The sequence below is a fragment of the Rhopilema esculentum genome, chromosome 13 (genome assembly GCF_057945365.1).
Source record: "Rhopilema esculentum isolate cy_ngs chromosome 13, ASM5794536v1, whole genome shotgun sequence".
In the NCBI taxonomy this organism is placed as follows: domain Eukaryota; kingdom Metazoa; phylum Cnidaria; class Scyphozoa; order Rhizostomeae; family Rhizostomatidae; genus Rhopilema; species Rhopilema esculentum.
In genome coordinates, this window is record NC_142827.1 from 7,155,521 (window position 1) to 7,173,824 (window position 18,304).

Consider the following 18,304-nt stretch of genomic DNA (forward strand, 5'->3'; position numbering starts at 1 on the left):
CGAAGCATGACAAAACGAGAAAGAACGAAATCAAACAAAATTTCAGGTTTTTTTGAAAGACACTTAAATACATACATATATCATTAAATTACAACGAAGCTAGATGTATACATCAGTTTCTGCTTCCTTAACTGATCCTTGCAGATAACAGGTTATGATTGTAGCGTCCTTCGAGGACAATATGTGCTAGTTTGGCCTACTTATGTACAGCTAAATTTTATAAATACGACTCACAATCATGGTCGCTTCATTTTTCAATGGGGCTTGTTTTTTCTTAAAAAATAAAGGTTTCCGACGCTATTAATTCTTAAGCCGTTAAACTACAGGCTTTATAAACTCAGTAGCGTCGTGTTCGCAAAAAGCGTCGTGTTAACAACGAGGACCAGTTTAACCCAGTTACTTTTAGAATACAAATCGTTCACGCCGTAAGGTTCCGCATACCGGTAAGGTTGCAAAAAGAAAACTGTAAAGCACCGATATTCCCTGAAATCTAAGATTAAAGGCACAAGAGAGGCACTGCCCCCACCTAAAATATACCAATTTTCCCTAATGAAACCTCCGTATGCTTTTGGTTTAGTTAAAAACCTATATTGTCATTTTTGCTATTCAGTTCAATGATACAGTGATATAGATAGATCATTGGTAACATTCATATTTCAATTTCAAATGACACATCAATCTTTAAAAAATGACACAATTAAAAATGAACACGAAAGCAAATCAATATGGACAATGCCCAGGAAAAAATATCGATAATGGACGGTATAGTTGGATTACAACATATTTTTAGCATATTTACAGCAGATAAAAGAATACCTTCATTTCTACATTAAAACCTGTTAAGCTTGAAAGATACCATCTTCAGATTAAAATCAAGTTGTTTATTTGGATTTGACACAGAAGATACAAAAGCAGGGGAACTTTTGTTGCGTTAGACTACTATTAGTCACTCATATGAACAAGTTTGCAATTATACAACGCTGATCGATCAGGTAGGACGGCGGTGGCAGTGAAATCGCATCAATCCGCCTTGGTTGCCGCAATGCATGATTCACAATAGGTTTTTGGTTTACCTATAGATGGGTCTCCAGTCAAAGGAAAATTGCAATGAGTCGCGTCTTTGCTGGTGCACGCAGTGAAAATATTTTGGCCATAAACGAAACTCAACAAGTACGAGTTTTCACCATGAAACTATATTCCAATGTGCATTTCATTCTGTGTTTCACACACCACGATTCATCTATCTGTGTTCTAAAAGAAAGCAAAAATCTTCAGAACCAATTTGGTATCATAGCTTGGATGTAATGTAATTGATTGAGTGGCATTAACGTTGTAGCAATGCCTTCATCTAAAGCAATTATTCTGATGGAGAATATGTTCATTTTTATAAATAATGGCGGCTGGCTTTCGCAAGAAGCAATGAAACATACTAAAATGAGTGTCTTCGCAGAGTTTAAAATGAGGTAATTTCAAACATAAAATATTTTAATAGCTTAATATTTAGGTATGATCATACGCCCGTACGCCTATTTTTAGCCATTAATTGGTGTTTTTTGGTCAAGGGGAATGCAAATGAGATCGAAGCCAATTTCTAAGGCGTTTTAAAAAGAAGGCCTCTCTCGTCCCCCTTGAATCTCTTATGATAGAGCAAGAGGGACGCATGAAACTCTTCCAGCCCCCACCCGCTTTCCAGCTTCCTCGGGGTTGTCTAATATGTTACCATACCTTGTCCACATTGCGTCGATTTTGCAGCCTTTGGAAAAGATTTGATTTCTGTTTTGAATGGCCATGACTGTGGTGCTTTTTCACTTTTTTTACTTTGCCCTGATCGTAATCATCATCCCAACGATCTCGTCTTTTTTTCGAGCTATCTTCCACTTCAAATTTCATTGTCTGACTTGATTCATTATCCCAGGTTTCAACTGTTGAGACAAGCACCTTTATCATTATTGTGTTTCTGTTTATCAAAGTTTAGGCACGAAAATTGGCAACTACTGCTACGTTTGGGTTCATTATCTAAATTGCAAAAACCACTACAGGTTTACCAATAAAGAATACAGATGAGCTTTGCTGTTAAAGAATCGCTGGTATAGAAGACAGACAATCGCTCTTAATCCGAAATTCATTACGATGAAAACAGTAACATCAAAGCAAAATACAGGCCCCAATTATTCGATGCTTATTCTTGAAAATACGTCGTAGATGTATTGGTGGCTGCGACAGATTTAAAATCAACTCTAATAAAAATACATTTGCAATGCCAGAAAGAAGGCCTACAGAATGCAGCACAAAAGAAAACAAGGTTGCTACCTTGAGAATTCTTCGATAAAAGAGTGTGCAGCACTGCATTGTCATTAGATCCGTTCCAAGAGGTAGCTTTCTTTGGAGCCTCATCCCAGTTCTTTGCAGGTGCATCTACAGAAAGTTGAAAGCTTATAGCAAACCACATATAATGTACCCTGGGTCCCAGAGCCACATAAATTCGAGAGCGGATACAGAAGATAGGGGTGAAGAAGATAGGAAAAGCTTTCCAATCTTCTTGGGTAGACGCTCCTCCGCTGCTCCCCTTGGAATTCTATTTACGCACTCGAAATTTTGTGGCTTTGGTACCCAGGGTAAAAATATTGATGAAGTGACGTCGATAAATAGTATCTTAAACAAGTAAAAATACAAAATATTTGTAACTTAACTATTGTTTGAAACCATTATTTAAAGAAGTAGGGCGAGGATTATTACAACTGGAGTAGAAAGTGTTAGATCATTGTTAAGATCTCGTTAACTCTTAGGCTACTCTGAGTCAAATATCTATGATAACTCTTCACTGTTTAAGGTTCTTTTTATGAAGGGGAAGAGGTTATTTCTTTTCTCGGAAGAAAAAAACAAAAACGCCGTTGATATAAAACCCTAAAAATTACACAGGTGACTGTTTTTACAACATACAGTATCTGTTATATTCTTAAGGACACGTACAACTTTATTCGTTTTTACAAAGACCCCTATCACAAAATGGCATGATTTTCCTCTAATTACATAACTAACATTCTATTATTATTTTTATTTAGGGTGACAAGCTTCATTTCAAAATTACCGGACTGCACTTTTTGAATCCAGCCGCTTTTCGCAGGTTTTTCAAGACCACCATTTCTCTCTTCTCTTTCACCTGAAGAACTTTTCTTCTTTTCTTTCTTTTTCCCGTTACTTGAATGAGAATCTTTTTCAACTACAATAAATATGATGTTGACAAATAACGGATTTGCATTCTACTGAAGAATACTCGACAATGAATCACACAGTAATCCTGCCGAGATGGGATGATTTGGGACGGGAAAATTCAAGACAAAAAGGCCAGAGATTGATCTCGTAGAGAGGAACTACGTGCTAGAGCCCTATACAGTGGAAACATTCCACAACAAAACTTCATGTTGGAGATACCGAAAATAAATGACTTGGTGATAATTTAGAAAAATTGAAAAGGAAAGTTACATGCTGAAAATGTTGGAACATTATGTCACAAGGTGGTTCCAAGTTCTTTACACCGGAGCTTGTGCAGCATTGAGCACGTTTTGACAGACCAGCAAAACAGCAATTTTCATACATAATCAAGAAGAATGATACCCATCTATTATATTCTAATAACCATCTAGAAAACTAAAAACTAGATGAAGATCCGAAAAAAAGCTGTAAAAACCTACGGATGGTAGTAAATGAAATTCTCCTTGGTGTCTTCACAGCAGCATATTTTGAATCTTCACCTTCTTTGTCTTTTTCAATTGACGTTTTGTGCGACGAATTTCTACTTTGACTGAAGCTTTCTTCTTTGTGACCTTTTTTATTCTTCTTCCTCTTCTTCTTCTTTTTCTTTTTAGAACGATTCTCTTCCGAATTCTCATCACTCAAGTCCTCATTCCCCTCTGAGTTTAGTCTGTCTTTCTTCGACTTAGAGTGAGATGGCGTGTCTTTGAACGAGCGATCAGATTCTTCAATTGATTTTCGATGTTTCTTATCAGAAGTTCTGTCTTCCCTTAAACCCCCGTCAACTTCAGCTTTATCTTTACCCAGCTGCCTGTCACTCTCCTCTTCATTGCTATCCTTGTGCCGGTGTTTCTTTTTCTTTTTCGCTTTCTTTGAACTGTGCTTTCGTTTGTAGCTATCGGAATCACCCTCTTCGCTGTGTCTCCTTTTCATGCGTTTACTACTAGCTCCTGTTTCGTCATCATCTTTTGACTTTATCTCGTGTTTTCTCTTTTTTGATTTCTTTCCTCCCCTCTGTGACTTTTCGTCAAAAATATTGTCACTGCCACTCGGTATATCATTTTCGTTTTCCTCATTACCGCACGTTTTAGATCTAAAGATTTATTTTGCTGAACTTTAGAAAAATGTAAAATTATCTGCAAAAGGTTCGGTTTAACAATCGTAGTACACTCTCTTATGGAAGCTGTATCAACCTCAAGCAGAATATCGACTATAATAAATTGTTAATGTCAGCCATTCAATTGTAGAAATTTGGGACTGAATGAAGTTACTTTAGAATTTCAGGTTTCCGAAATATCAAAACCAGAACAGAAAACAAAATCAAAAGAATTCATTACAAATTCAACCTAGATTAAATATTGCAAACTTTGATAATCAATGCCTGCGAACGTTTGGAAGATTATTTTTATCTGGAACGTGAGAAATACCAATTACCTGATAGAGATCAAGGCTGGCAAAAATTTCATATCGCTATTAAACTGGTTTGATAAACCTAGCTACTCAGAACAGTTCGTCACATAGCTACTCATATTATAAATTTATTGATTTCTGTTATCTATAACAAGAAAAACACAATTTCAGTATGCAAACAACTCACCGATTTTTAAATTTATTCTCGCTTGTGTTAGCAAACTTATCTGCAAGCGTTTTTTTCGATGCCGGAGTTGCATTTTCATTTCTTAGGTGTTCCTTGTCGATTCTTTTTCCATTTGTCTTCTCAACACTCCAACCAGCAAAGTGTCGCTCTGGAATATAAGGGGGTGCGCAGGCTTCCTCCAAATCTTTTTCATGGACGTCCCATTCACCTGTCTTGGTCGATATTGATCCGGTCTGAAAAATAGCAATTTCCCTTTGGTTGGCATTTATTTTAGCTTATCTGACCACACTTCGAAAAAAGGAATATTCTGAGCAGTGATTTTTTACTATTTTTCAAAGAAGAACAAAAATTCTCTCATTCATACACACAAAACGCAAATATATCAAGGACTTGAACATATAAATGAAATGTGTATCAATTTTGTTTGAAATGTGCTTCCTGCTTACTGGCTCTTTACAAAGATCAGGGCTAAAGCTAGTTGCTTTTATTCAACTGCAAGTTGGTGGCCTTTGAGGCAATGTCATGACTTTAATGACGGGCGTTAGTACGCCCTCCAGAATCCACGCCATAGTACGCCAAAGTACGTCCTCAAGACGTTATTCAGCAACCGCTAGGGCTATAATTGAAAGTGCCAACACTGCGCTAAACTTTTGGCCTTTTATATATATATACCAGCCAGCTGAAAGAAATCAGCATAATAAAACCCAATAACTGCAACAAACACACACCTCTGACGTCACAGAGCATGTCCTCTCTCTCAGAAGATCATCAGATTTGAGGGGTTTGACGGGTGGGGTCATTGGGCCATAGTGGATCTGAGGTGTCGCTTTAATTTCAACGTTCCATCGATTAGACTTTTCAGATTTATCTAAAACGAATGGATAGTTATTTAACAGGAATCATCTGAAAATACGTCCGCACAATATAAAAAAAATTTCAATTCAGAATGATTTTAACCATAATAGACATTAAAATCGAGATAAGGTTAATACTCCTCATTTTCTGTCATTGCTAATGCTTTTGCATAAACTCTGTCTCATCTCTAATGTAGCAACATATTATTAAACCCTGGGAGTTTTGTTTCGAGTAATTTGCACCCGAGTGGCCATCGAGACGGGGGAGGCTATGCAGAAATGAAATGATGAAGCTCCAATGATATCAAACGAGAAATGACGCCACTGACAATCTTTGGCAAAAATAGTTGGAAGGCCTTCCTCTGACGGCATGCCAACAGACCACACCATCTAATCAATATATTAGTGTTGCTTCCAAACTTTTGACCCCCTCCCCCTCTGCCATGAATTATTCTCTCAATAATCTTCCTATAGCGTTCAGTGACAAAATGTTTACTTTCAGTGTCGAAATGGCAAAATTGACAATATTGTAATAGGGGGTAGGGGGGGGGGGGGGTTATTTATTTAAAAACGTTAGCTATGTACAAATGCTTTAATAATTTTGGCAAGGATTGATCATATTCAAAAAATATAAAAAGAAATGACGTCATAGAGTACCGTGTCCTGTAGGTGACATGATTGGTTCTTGAACAGAATTTTGCCTCATTTCTCGTGCGGTTGGTTTGCATTTTTCAAATGCACGGGAATCAGACAAGCTACGATGTAGCACTGCCCTTGGCGTAAAACTGCTGCTCAATGTTGTCACTGGCATCCATCGACCCAATTTAGCACTCAGAGGCGTTCCGGAGTGTAGCTTCAACTTTCGTTTCGGATGCAGGATTTCTGTGTTTGCTGACTTCGGCGGAGAAATCAAATCTTGCGGACTTTCTATAACTGTTTGTCTGTCAATTAATGATTTCTCAGCTTCTTTCAATGGAGTACTGGAAACATTAACATCTAAAATAATTATTAAAAATAATTACAAACTGGGCTTTCCCAAATGAAGTCAAATGTAAATGAAAAAAAAATTTCTAATGCCCTGCTAGTATCACCAGAAGCAATTTTTATCAAACAGTTAAATTTGTCACACAAAATTTAATATCTTTTTATCCGTATAAAAATCATAATGGTAAAGCATAACATGTTTAAGAAAGAATAACTAAGTGTGCAATGATCAATTACTGAGTCCTTAGAAATACTACGTCAACACCAATACATAGCACACCACACTTCGTACAGAACAAGGCAGTCACCACAACTTGATGCAAATATGGTGATGTTCATTATATTTATACTTTGGAGGGCATGTTGATATTGGATCGTACTCAGTTGCATTACTGAACGAAAAGCGATTACAAAAAGAAGATTTTGAAAAAGACTATTCGATGTTTTATGAAACAGTCATTCTCAAAAATTAGATCTGCTGGATCAGAAAAATTCATACCATTCGCTTCCTTATCCGTTTTCTTCATCTCTACAGTGGTGGCCTTTTTGTCCTCTTTAGTTGAACCTTTTCTCTCAAATGTGCCAACGTTTTCGCGTTCCTTAGCAGCCACAGACGTGGGCTCAACTTTCTTAGCTTCCTTTTTGTTAGTTTCTTTATCTAAAAGGGTATATGTGAAAGTTGTAAAAATATGTATAAGTAAAATAAAAATTGTAATGTTGAAAAGCAAGGAGAAATTGCCAATATATGTATACCTGCTTCTAGAAAAAAAGAAATATACATTCCTGAACTATTTATAACAAATAGAGGGGGTGGTATTTTGAATAAGATTCCCCTTGTATGGATAACCATTGCGTCTCGTCATCACGAATGGTTATTGTCAGGGCATAGTTATGTGAAGAGTGCCGCCAATGCTGCCTCTTTCTTTATTTTTCGTATTTGTATATCAAACAGCAAGCAGCTTAAATAGCAAAATATTTCCAAAGCTTGCATTCTCGTGCTACTTTGGGATCTGTTAGATTCTCGGCCAAAAACTGCCACAACACTAAACTTTTTGTTAAAAGATATTTTCATCAAAACCGAGAACAAGTAAGGTGGCTAACGATTAGCGAAGGCTTCTCAGGATATTCTAAAAAACGTGTAAACCTCCGCTCTTTCCTTTCCACTCCGTCTACAACCATCCCAGGTTTCATTCAAAATGTCTGTATTTTTTTCCTATAACAGCCAATGACTTGTGCAAAAACTGCATTCTAATTAATTTAAAGCAAAACAACAAAATTGTATCTAATAATACTAACCTTTCACTTCTTGTTCTAGTTGTTTACCCTTTCTTTCTCCAGGACCAGAAACATCACCATCCGAGCCACTACTGTCGTACCCTTTTCTAATTGCTTCTAAACTTGACCGAGAAACAGTGGGAGGTTTCTTTTCCGATTTTTCCTCCTTTTTGTTAAGCTGCGATAGATACGCAGCCGGAGATTTTTTGCTTTCTTTTACATTGTCTTTCGTGAAGGAAAAATTGACCTTGTCTCGATTCGCAGCTAGTGGAACAATGCGAGGCTCTGTTCTTGAAATCGATATACCGATGTCTAAAGAAAAAGAAATGAGAACAATCTTTAAATAAACAACTCGTATTCAGCGACCGTTTCAAAGTCTACTCAAAATCAAACCCTACAACTTAAAACTTACTCTTTAAAGACAAGAAAAAAATCAAAATTAAGGCTTGGCAGAATTCGCTGAACAAAAAATTGAGAAAACAGAATTTTAAAGAATGTTTTGAGTTTTTTACAGGTCTGTAAAAAATATACTGCAATTACTGTTAACATCATTGAAAAATTTGGTCCAAATTGAAGTTTGAAAGTGGTCTACATATATAGGTTTGACCGCCTCATATCTAACCATCAACTATGGCATATTAAAGGCTAAAAAGCTATGCAATAACAATAACGAAAAGCTGAAGGCAAAGGAAGCCAGGAAAACAATATTGATTTTAACAATAAAAATGAAACGACTACTAAGCTCACCTTTAGGAATCGAGGGGATCTTCTTTTGCGCTGGACTAGAAGCTGCTTGTCCGTTGAGATAGGCACTCTTAACGCTGGATATTTCACGCCTAACAGCCTGTGAAAAACTTTTAGAGTCACCGACATGAAACAACTGTCTGCGACCCCCTCCCCCAATTATATCATTTGAATATTACACACTTAAAAATATTTCGATGCAAATACTAACTAGTTTCTCAAATGAAAGCGGAAATGCATCTGCTACAAACACAACTGTTCACAGATTGGAAGTATTGGAAAAGTATATGTGTCTATTATACAACACCCGTTTCCAAATACTTTTTAAATAGCACCTTCTGTGCTATTTAATAATCTTGGCGGATAACGAATAAACTCGAAGACGGGGGTGGCAATCAAAATTGAATCATTGAAAAAGGAGGTAACTTCCTTTAAGAGTATCCTTAGCAAAAAGTCCACCACTAACAACTAAATATCTCTTTGCAATGTTTTTACACAGGTTTTGACATTAAGCTTCTGTTTACACGAGTTGATCAGAAACACAGACTACTCATCTATCATTTACGTTCTCGCATGCAATAAAAGGTATTTCGCCACACAAAAAATAAAGTTTCGTCAGAAACACGAAAGCTTGAAGGGGCAACGTAATTCATGAGAAAAAGTGTGAAAAATTACCTTGCTTTGTTGCTGTCCACTTATTGCATAAAACAAGAGGTACGCCTGTGCACGGAGTACAGTTTGTAGTCCCACTTGAGAAACCTGGGTTAGAATATGAACAATTATATCAGCAACTCTCGAATGTCATTATAATAGCATCTTAGAAAAGTCTAAATTTGCTTATTGTGACCACAAAAACATTCGTTCTTTTGTCTTTGCAAAAAATTAGGGGAGGGGGGCGAAAAGCGGTGCCTGTATGGTATTATTCCTCTCAATCACAGTATACGAGATTATAATATCCTCGTACCATGATTCATGATGAAAGACTTTTAGATATTAATGTCCAGCAGTGAGGAAACTAGCAAAAGGGTTCTTCATTTTTGCGACTGATGAGAAATGTACAAAGATTGGAACATATGATTAATGTCTGAAAAACTCTCCAAAACGTGTGCTCAGTAATTAGTGTTCAAAGCTTGGAATTTGTGATTAATGCCTGAAAAACTGTCCAGCAAGTATGACGATGATTAGTGTCATAGACTAGAACTTTTAATTAAAACTCTCCAATACTTGTGATAAGTGATTAGTGCTTGAAGATTGGAATTTGTGATTAATATCTAAAAAACTCTTCAAAACCTACCCGACTATCGTTCATCTCATACCACGTTCCATTTGGAGCTTTTACGTAACAATAGTAATGCCCAGAATTACAGGATATCCCAGAGTGCACCAGTACCGCAAAGAGTTTGTACATAACCTGTGTTTCCTAAAATATTATTCAAACTAGAGTAAAATCGATATGCAAACAGATGGACTCAAATAAAAATCGAGTTTACCTGTAAGATGCAGCAACACAGAAATAGATACTTATATAGTTAGATAATAAGTTAGAAGAAAAAAGTATTTAGAAGTCAATACAATTGAGAAAAATACAGGACACATTCTGAGCCAAAGCCACAAGGACAAGACTCCGAATTTCCAGTCTTTGGTATATATATATATATAAATAAATTAACTTTTAACAGAGCTTTTGTAACCTTGAACAATCTATACCTTGTGGGAAATTGTATTGTCTTTACTAGCATTCTCAAATTTTATTGAAGAGTAGATAATAATCTTAACTAGCGAATAGTTAATGTAAATATTCTTATTTATTAAAGAGGAATAAAATATGTTTGTCAGAAAAATTGGCCTACCGATTTTGTGCTCATAAAAGAACTCAAATCAAGAGTTTCCGGAAAATGAACTTCTTTTGAAATTTTGCCGCCAAACAGCCTTTGAAAATCGAATCTGCAGATTTAAGTTAAAAAAAAAACCGTCACAAATTTTAGCACAATTGGAAAAAAGAGAAGTTAGTATTTTAGCTTATCATGTTGAAAAATAGTTTGTTGATGAGAAAAGATATAAGTAGAAGGACACCAAACCACAAAGCTAATTCCAAAACTGACTTTAATAACCAGTTTTTTTCATACATCTAGATTCAATTTCTTTGTTGACCAAAAACATATGGTCAAAGAGATTCTACTCTGACACAAAAAATGAAAGAAAGTAAGATATTTACTCAAACTGCAAAATTTTAAAAAAAATTTATAGGACAAGTTCCCAAAATTCATAAATGGTGAAACTCATAATATTGTTATACATCAGGAAAGCAATAAAAATAAGGTGAAAATGTTCAAAATAAAGGCATCTAACAAACCTTTTTAATTGAAGAGTCAGTACTTTTGGCGCCACGTGAATATTGCATCTTTTCAATGCTGGTGTCTTCCGATTGCATCTACAAAATAAATTGATAAAATCAGACACACAGAGAATACTATGATGTAATGTGCTGTTACACTTTATTATGCAATGTGATAAATATACACTTGTGTCTAAAATATCCAAATATACAAACAGTTCATTGAAAAAGATATTATAAAATGATTCATTAATATATTACCGCATTTCCTTTAAAAAGTGCCCATCCTCAAAAAGTGCCTCCCCCCCCCCCCCTTCGAAAAAGCACGCCTTGAACCATAAAAAATTAAAAAGCATCCATCCTAAATGCTTCCTTCCCCTCAAAAAATCGCCCTTCTCTCAAAAATTTTTAGTTTTAACGCTGTAGATGGAAGTGAGGATCGCCAAATCTACTGTTTAAATGACTAGTTAAAATCACAAAAAGAAATTTTAGAAGAAGCACGGTATATACATACAGAGATTGAGTTTAAAAACCCACTGCATATTAAGAAACAGCATTTGTTTACCAACACTGGTTGTAATTGACTGTCCTTTTGCTAACTCTGCTCTACCACAAAAGTAACTCAAAAGAGGACTACAGAGCTTTTATGACGTTTAGCTTTGTTTGTGGAGAAAGGAATTTCGATTACAAAAAGGCAACAACACTGCTTTGACATACTTTTCACACATATACTTATTTTCTCCATCCAACTTTTCAGTGCTAATAGTCTTCTTCATAGCGCCAACAATTGAGCTAGCTTCCTAAAAAGAAAGGAATTGAATTTCAATTAGAAACCTTAAAAAGGCCCAAAAGATCAAAAGATCTAAGAAAAACAGTCAACAGGCCCTGTCTTTTCCCTAAAATTTAGTTCAACCTCATGTTTATAGGTAAACAAAAAGTGATACCAAGTAATACCAAGAAAAACCAAGTAATACTAAGAAATAATAAGTAAAATATTTGGTGCATTCTACCTTTCAAGAGAATGCTGCAGTGCAGCTCTGCAAGTGGGCAAAATCTAATATAAAAAAAACCAAAAGCTATGATAAAAATGTTACTTTTTACCTTGATGTCTAAATTCAGCTCCATCATTGGATCATATGTGCTTGATGTCTTTTTACAAGATAAACAAGTCACTGAAAAATGTTACAGAGAGGCTAAGAAGAGTGTACAAGAGAGAATTAATTCAGATTAAAAATTTTAAATGACTCAAAAACATTTGACAAAGCCAAAATAGCAGGCCAAAAATCTTAACTGTGGCAAAAAATAGAAAACCAAGGGATACAACTCTATTGAATTTTTCTGGGCCCGATTTAAACTGCTCCAGATTAGAGGATACATGTCTTGGAAAAACAATAACCCAACAAGTGCATTGGCCTCTTGTGTTCATAAAATGTTCATTTTAGAAAGAGCAAGTGCTACACTTTTATGTATGATAGGTCAGTTTAACAGTAAACTGATTTACCTTGACTTCTGAAAAACCCTCCAAATATTTGGTTTATTGCAGTTGTTTCTTTTGATAAACGATCAAGGCTGAGAAATATAAAGTGTCTCAATGAGCAACAATGACAAATAAAGAGTAGAAAGTTTAGTAAAAGAGATAAATGAAGCCGCTGAGTATTGACAAACATAAACATTTTCTAGAAAAACAACCAATCATTACCTCTTTGTTCCCATTGCAGATGTGAAAAATTTGAGAAAGTTGATTTTGGTTCCCTAAATCAGCTAAGTGAAACTGGTAGCTGTAGCTGCCATCATATTTGGCTTTTATTTGAATATTATGTAATTAAAGAAATTCTACATACATTATGTAGGAAGGCAGTGGAATGCAAAACATATAAACAAATAGGTATATTTGAGCTGTAGACAGGGTTGGATGAAAAATAGCGCCGCCATAATACAAGCTATTTTCCACTTTTATGCTTTATTTTGTAAGCAATTTATCTTAAAAAAATTATTAAAAAGTAACAATGCCAGACTAGTATTATCATAAAAAATATTAGTCCTTTTCAAAATGCAAAACAATTCTAAGAACAAAAACCATTGGTCTCAAAAAAGGTATATATCAATTGTTTGAAGATTTAGATTGGAACCCAGACATGGGCATAGGTTACAACCATTCATCTTATGTCCTTTAGCTTGAAGTTGATAATGAAATAGATTGTTCATTCCTTGGCCAATGAACATGGCAGAGCAGCAATTAAACAACTACTGCCACTAACATTCAGTCCAGTTACAGAGCGTTTTAATAACTAACCAAGAAACTACAAAGATAAATAAAAAATGCTATAATCATACTTTGATTTGCCAACAAGACAACTTTTTCTTAAAGCTTCAATCACATATCGCAAGAACTCATGTGCATCTTCTTGTCTGCCAAACTTAAAATTTTTGCTTATACCTGCAAAAGGAAAATATATAATGACTTATGCATTTTGCTAAGTTGAACAATATTTAATTTCGAGCTTTGCCCAAATTATGCCCATATTTTCAAGCTTACATGGGTACAAGGGTGATTATCAATCAAAAAAAATAATAGACATAAAACAAACAAAAATAAAGAAAGCCCCTAAGGGTCTCTAAAACTTTTATTAAATTCAATTTGTGAACAAAGTGCTTAGGATTAAAAGAAACCTTGATGCCCTAGGGCAACAAATCAAGTTACGATGAAACAATTAACCGTTTTGTTAGCAACAAAACCCTTCAGACCATGATTTAATTGAGAGATTTTCAAAAGAATTTTTTTCCTCTAATTATTTACTGTGTCCTATGAGACCAGAGGCACTTTTTTAAGGGTTTTTATTAGCTTGCACTAATGATTCTGTGAGAACACTGTTGAGGACATTATTGGCTGAAGGGGAAAAAAGGTAAAGATTAGCCCTGTATTTCACCCATGTGTGGGGAAAATGGAATTAGAGAGGGCACTTGTCCTGGGCCAACTGCAAGATGAGATCAGGTGGCCAGTGACTTTCCTCACTTCCTTTAGCCTCTCTATTGTTACCGCCAATTACCCATTTGGTGCAAGATGAACAGGAGGCTCCACCTGGATTCAAACCTGCAACCCTTTGCACAATAGTCTAGCAATGTAATCACTTGCCCACTTCCCTTTAAATTCAGGTGATAACCCACAAAACCAAAACAGACTAGTACAAGGCAAATAGCCAGCATACTTACAAGAAAGCCTTTGAATAATAGTCATTGGCCTTATGGGTCCATTTTGTGGATGATGCTTTGCTACTCTCAACACATGATTTCTGAATTCACACAACATGCAAAAGCCAACAGATACACCTAGAAACAGAACAAACAAACTTTGTATGAATAGAGCCAGCATATGTACTTCAAAAAATATAGAAATAGTTATTCTAAACAGTATTGACAATTATGCAGCTGTCTTAAAGCCTACTATGATTAAATATATATATGTATCATATATATAGATTCAATCCACCTAATTATTCAATATCGATCCACATGGAAAAATTGGCTGCTTCTGTTTAAGTAAAAACTTGGCTCAAAGGTTGTTTGACTTGTAAATTCTTGATCTCCAACTTTATCAACTCAGAAAGTCAAAAAACAAATGTTTTGCTGTAAAACTAAAACAAGTCAAATTCAAGAAGAAAATTGTTTATACTTACATGTATTTCTATGAGCATCTGAGTTTACAAAATTCACAAGAGGAGCTGTGTATGTAAGTACTTGCAAAACAGAATTCAAAAAGCATGTATTTCCCAGATTCGCAAAACCTGGTCCAATTCTCCTTGTTTCTTTCCAACTCATTTCAATCTTCTCTGGAGGATACAAGATAACTTTTGGTGGGCAGAAAGAATTTTCTTTATCATTTGACAATTGCCGCTGAACTTGACTGACATTATCAGCTTTTTTGAAACTGTAAGCAGCATTGATTGGCTTATACTTGGAGTAAATTTTTGAAGTTTCATTATCTGCATCTTGTGCTTCTTTGAACTCAATAGTTTGCATCAATACCTTCTTTGTAGAAGAGGATATCTTATCATCAATGTTTGCAAAGAGTTCATTGCCACCTTTTAACATTGCCATAACTAAGAATGAAAAACAAAGACACTTCAAATTGTAAATTTATTTTTGGATAATACACAAATTCGACTTGCAGCCTTGTCTTGAAAATTACCTCAGATTAGACAAGCTCAGATTAGGGTTTACCATATGATCAATAAGATATAACATTTAATGTATTTGTGCTACTATCGTAAATTTTATGACAATACAAAGTTTTGAAACTTTTCAGTATTGGACAACAAAAATTTAATTGTTGCTTATACGCAAAGGAGCATATTGTTGTTGTATCAGATATCCATTTTTTCCAGCCATGTCATCTTAACAGAAACATTCCTGTTATTTATTTATAGTTCCCATTTAGCTTACATAATTGAAAAGAATCCTGCTTATGTACAGCAGTAACAATAACATTTATGCTGATGAAAATGAACCACCAAAGCAACTGTGTATCAAATGGATAATATTAGAAAAATGTTGGAAATACAAAGTCAAAATCACAAAGTTTAGGTTATTTCTAGTTGCATACTACAGTGTTAAGAAGTAAACAGGCAGAATCAACATGCAGTTGCCTGATGATTGCATCTAGAGTGTAACACTGACTTTCAACTAAGAAACACCTTGTTCTAAACACTGAAGACTGTTTAGCTTTCCCCTGACTACCAAGTAAAACTGCAATTTTCAATATATACATATATGTGAAAATATATGATAGTTGCTGGGTTATTGCATTAACATGAAACTGGGAGTAGCAACATAGAACCATCCTGTTCTATACACCAAAAAGTGCATATAGCTCTGTCTATACAGTACCAGGCACATCATGACAGACTGATAGACAGTAATTTTTATATTTAGATATCTGTTTTTATCAGCTTTAATAATGTTGCTAGTTCAATTCATTGCTTGATGTCATATGTTTAAAAGGCTAAAAATTATGGTAGGTGGGTTGAAGATTTGCTTCAACTTTGTTATCATATGGAATAACAGGTCATATTTGTCCACCCTGCAAATAAAATGGCCAACATAAGGGAATATTTGGGCGATATCAACCTTTTTTCCTACAAAAATGTTGGGAGATATGAATTTTATACATGGGGGAATTTGAAAGTGGCTTTGAAAAAAGCAAACATTTCACAATATATTTAAGGCAGTATGTTGTGAAACGTTTGCTTTATTCAAAGCCATTTTCAAGTTCTGTACTGCCAAAAAAATTTTCACATGGGGGAATGCATTAAATTTTTGTTGTGCAGGTATAGGTTTTGAAGCAATTGATTTTCTGTTGACAGCTCTCATATTTCTCAGAGTATCATGAGATATACAAAATGAGAGAATCAAAAATGTAATGAAACTATAAATAAAGGCAGGTTTGTTTCTTTTTTCACAAGCATCTTATTTAAGTAAACGAATAATGGAAGACTTAAACAAATTGGTTTTTTTGCAAACTGGAACATTTGTCCCCCCTCCCCTTCCCCCACCCCTGGGAAGCAAATTGTTGCACCAATTGTCTGTGCCAGGACATGAACAACCTAATATTCAAAATATGATTAAAAAATATGACTAGTTGAATTCAAAACTATCATAACAATGCAAAATTACCATGATTAAAAATGATGCTTCAATTCGCAGTAAATGTGGCAAGCACAGGTACTCGCGCCATTTTCTTCAAGTGTCACCTCTTTCCGCGAATACTTATTTTCAAAGCACGGTACTTGTTTGCACATGGGTAACATCAAATGTAGCCAACAAAGTAAAATGGCTATATATCAAATAAACAATCTGACATGATATTTTCCAACATAGGGTTCATATGAATCGTTGATTTTCCACAAATTAGGCCTATCGTGTGGTTTTAAAGGTCTTCATCACATCGTCGGTTTAAAACATGATTCAAGACCTTTTTGAAATCAAACATGCATTTTGTGTCGTAGCTTCATGCTAATGAAAACTAAAAGCAAAATAAATCAAGAACAGATAATATAAATACCTAATATTTCCTTGGGTTACAAGTGCTTTCTGAAAATTGCTTCGAACAACATGCTTTCCAGCCTCACTTTCCAAGCAAATGAAACCTACAAATGCATTTGCGTGCGTCATTTCATTGCCTCCGCAGTGTCATCCATTCCACGAAATGTCAACAGCCTTATTTACAAGATGTCTAAAATTTTTTATTTCTAATCAAATAAACTGTGTTACGTCAAATCTGAAGGCCTTTAGACTTAATGCGATAGCTGATATTTCAAGATTGCACTAGAAAGCAGAAATTATTTTGAAGTATTTTTCAGTTTGAAACTGCGCATAACAGCCAAATTTGGCAGACAGGTTTGATGTGTACATAAGTGTAGGTCCTGTCAATCTAAAATTTTGAAAACTTTGTTTAAAATGCTAAAATACACCTTCTGAACTTTGAGTTAGACAAAAAGTTATTGGCAAAAATTTTCATGAGAAGCTTAAATCATTCTTCATAATGGTTCAAGTGTTTTTTGTTTATTTGCACGATTTGCTTCATGCAAATACAAGTGTATAAAGAAAATCTTCATGACCATTCTTTTTATCAAAAACATATCATTAAAAGAAATTAAGTAAAATATTAGAAACACATGGACAAAATGGAAATGTTTTGGAACACAAGAACTTCTTTGAAGCTTTCAAGTGTTTTTTAAGTACACTTATTTTGTAAATCTTATGGCTGAAATTTTGTGAATTTTCTTGGCGTACACAAGAGGCATCGAAACAGCAACAATATCTTGAGAAAACTTCATGGTAATAACTGCCGTACTTTTTTAATGGAAAAGATTTTTTAAAAGTCTTTTTAAATTCGTTGCATAAAATTTTGATGTTTGTCCCAATACTTTTTGAACGCATATGTACACTCTTTCGTTTTTTATAAGAACAATTTTATAAGAACGCGAGCCTCAAAACTGGTCAAAATTTAAGAACAAATTAAGAACAAGCTGAGGCTGAGCTTCTGCAAAATGAAATTCTGAACAACGTTTTTTCTCAAAATCGAGGATTTTTAGCGATGCGTGGGTGCTTTTTCGGTGGATATTCAAATTTGTCAGCAAATTAAGGCTGTCTCACTCACTTTGTTGGCAAATGAGGCCTAAACACCTCCTTAGAGCCAAAAAGCTAGCAATAGCACTGCTTACCCTCTTAATTCCAGAACAAATTAAGAACAATCCAGATTTTCGA

General features: G+C 34.9%; 1 protein-coding gene across 1 annotated transcript; it reads right to left on the reverse strand.

The window, feature by feature from the left end:
* Positions 1–30: 30 nt before the first annotated feature.
* LOC135691738 (uncharacterized) lies at positions 31–17,184 on the reverse strand. The gene is made up of 22 exons (XM_065209696.2): positions 17,100–17,184; positions 14,716–15,138; positions 14,252–14,368; positions 13,376–13,478; positions 12,543–12,610; positions 12,143–12,213; positions 11,759–11,841; positions 11,060–11,137; positions 10,557–10,650; positions 10,001–10,126; positions 9,382–9,465; positions 8,710–8,806; positions 7,984–8,274; positions 7,187–7,345; positions 6,361–6,699; positions 5,578–5,717; positions 4,850–5,082; positions 3,693–4,345; positions 3,089–3,220; positions 2,311–2,415; positions 1,726–1,922; positions 31–1,251 (listed from the first exon to the last, which is right to left on the reverse strand). The coding sequence occupies exons 2-22, from the start codon at positions 15,134–15,136 to the stop codon at positions 1,237–1,239; spliced, it is 3,606 nt and encodes a 1,201-aa protein (XP_065065768.2). The 5' UTR covers positions 15,137–15,138; positions 17,100–17,184; the 3' UTR covers positions 31–1,236.
* Positions 17,185–18,304: the final 1,120 nt, after the last annotated feature.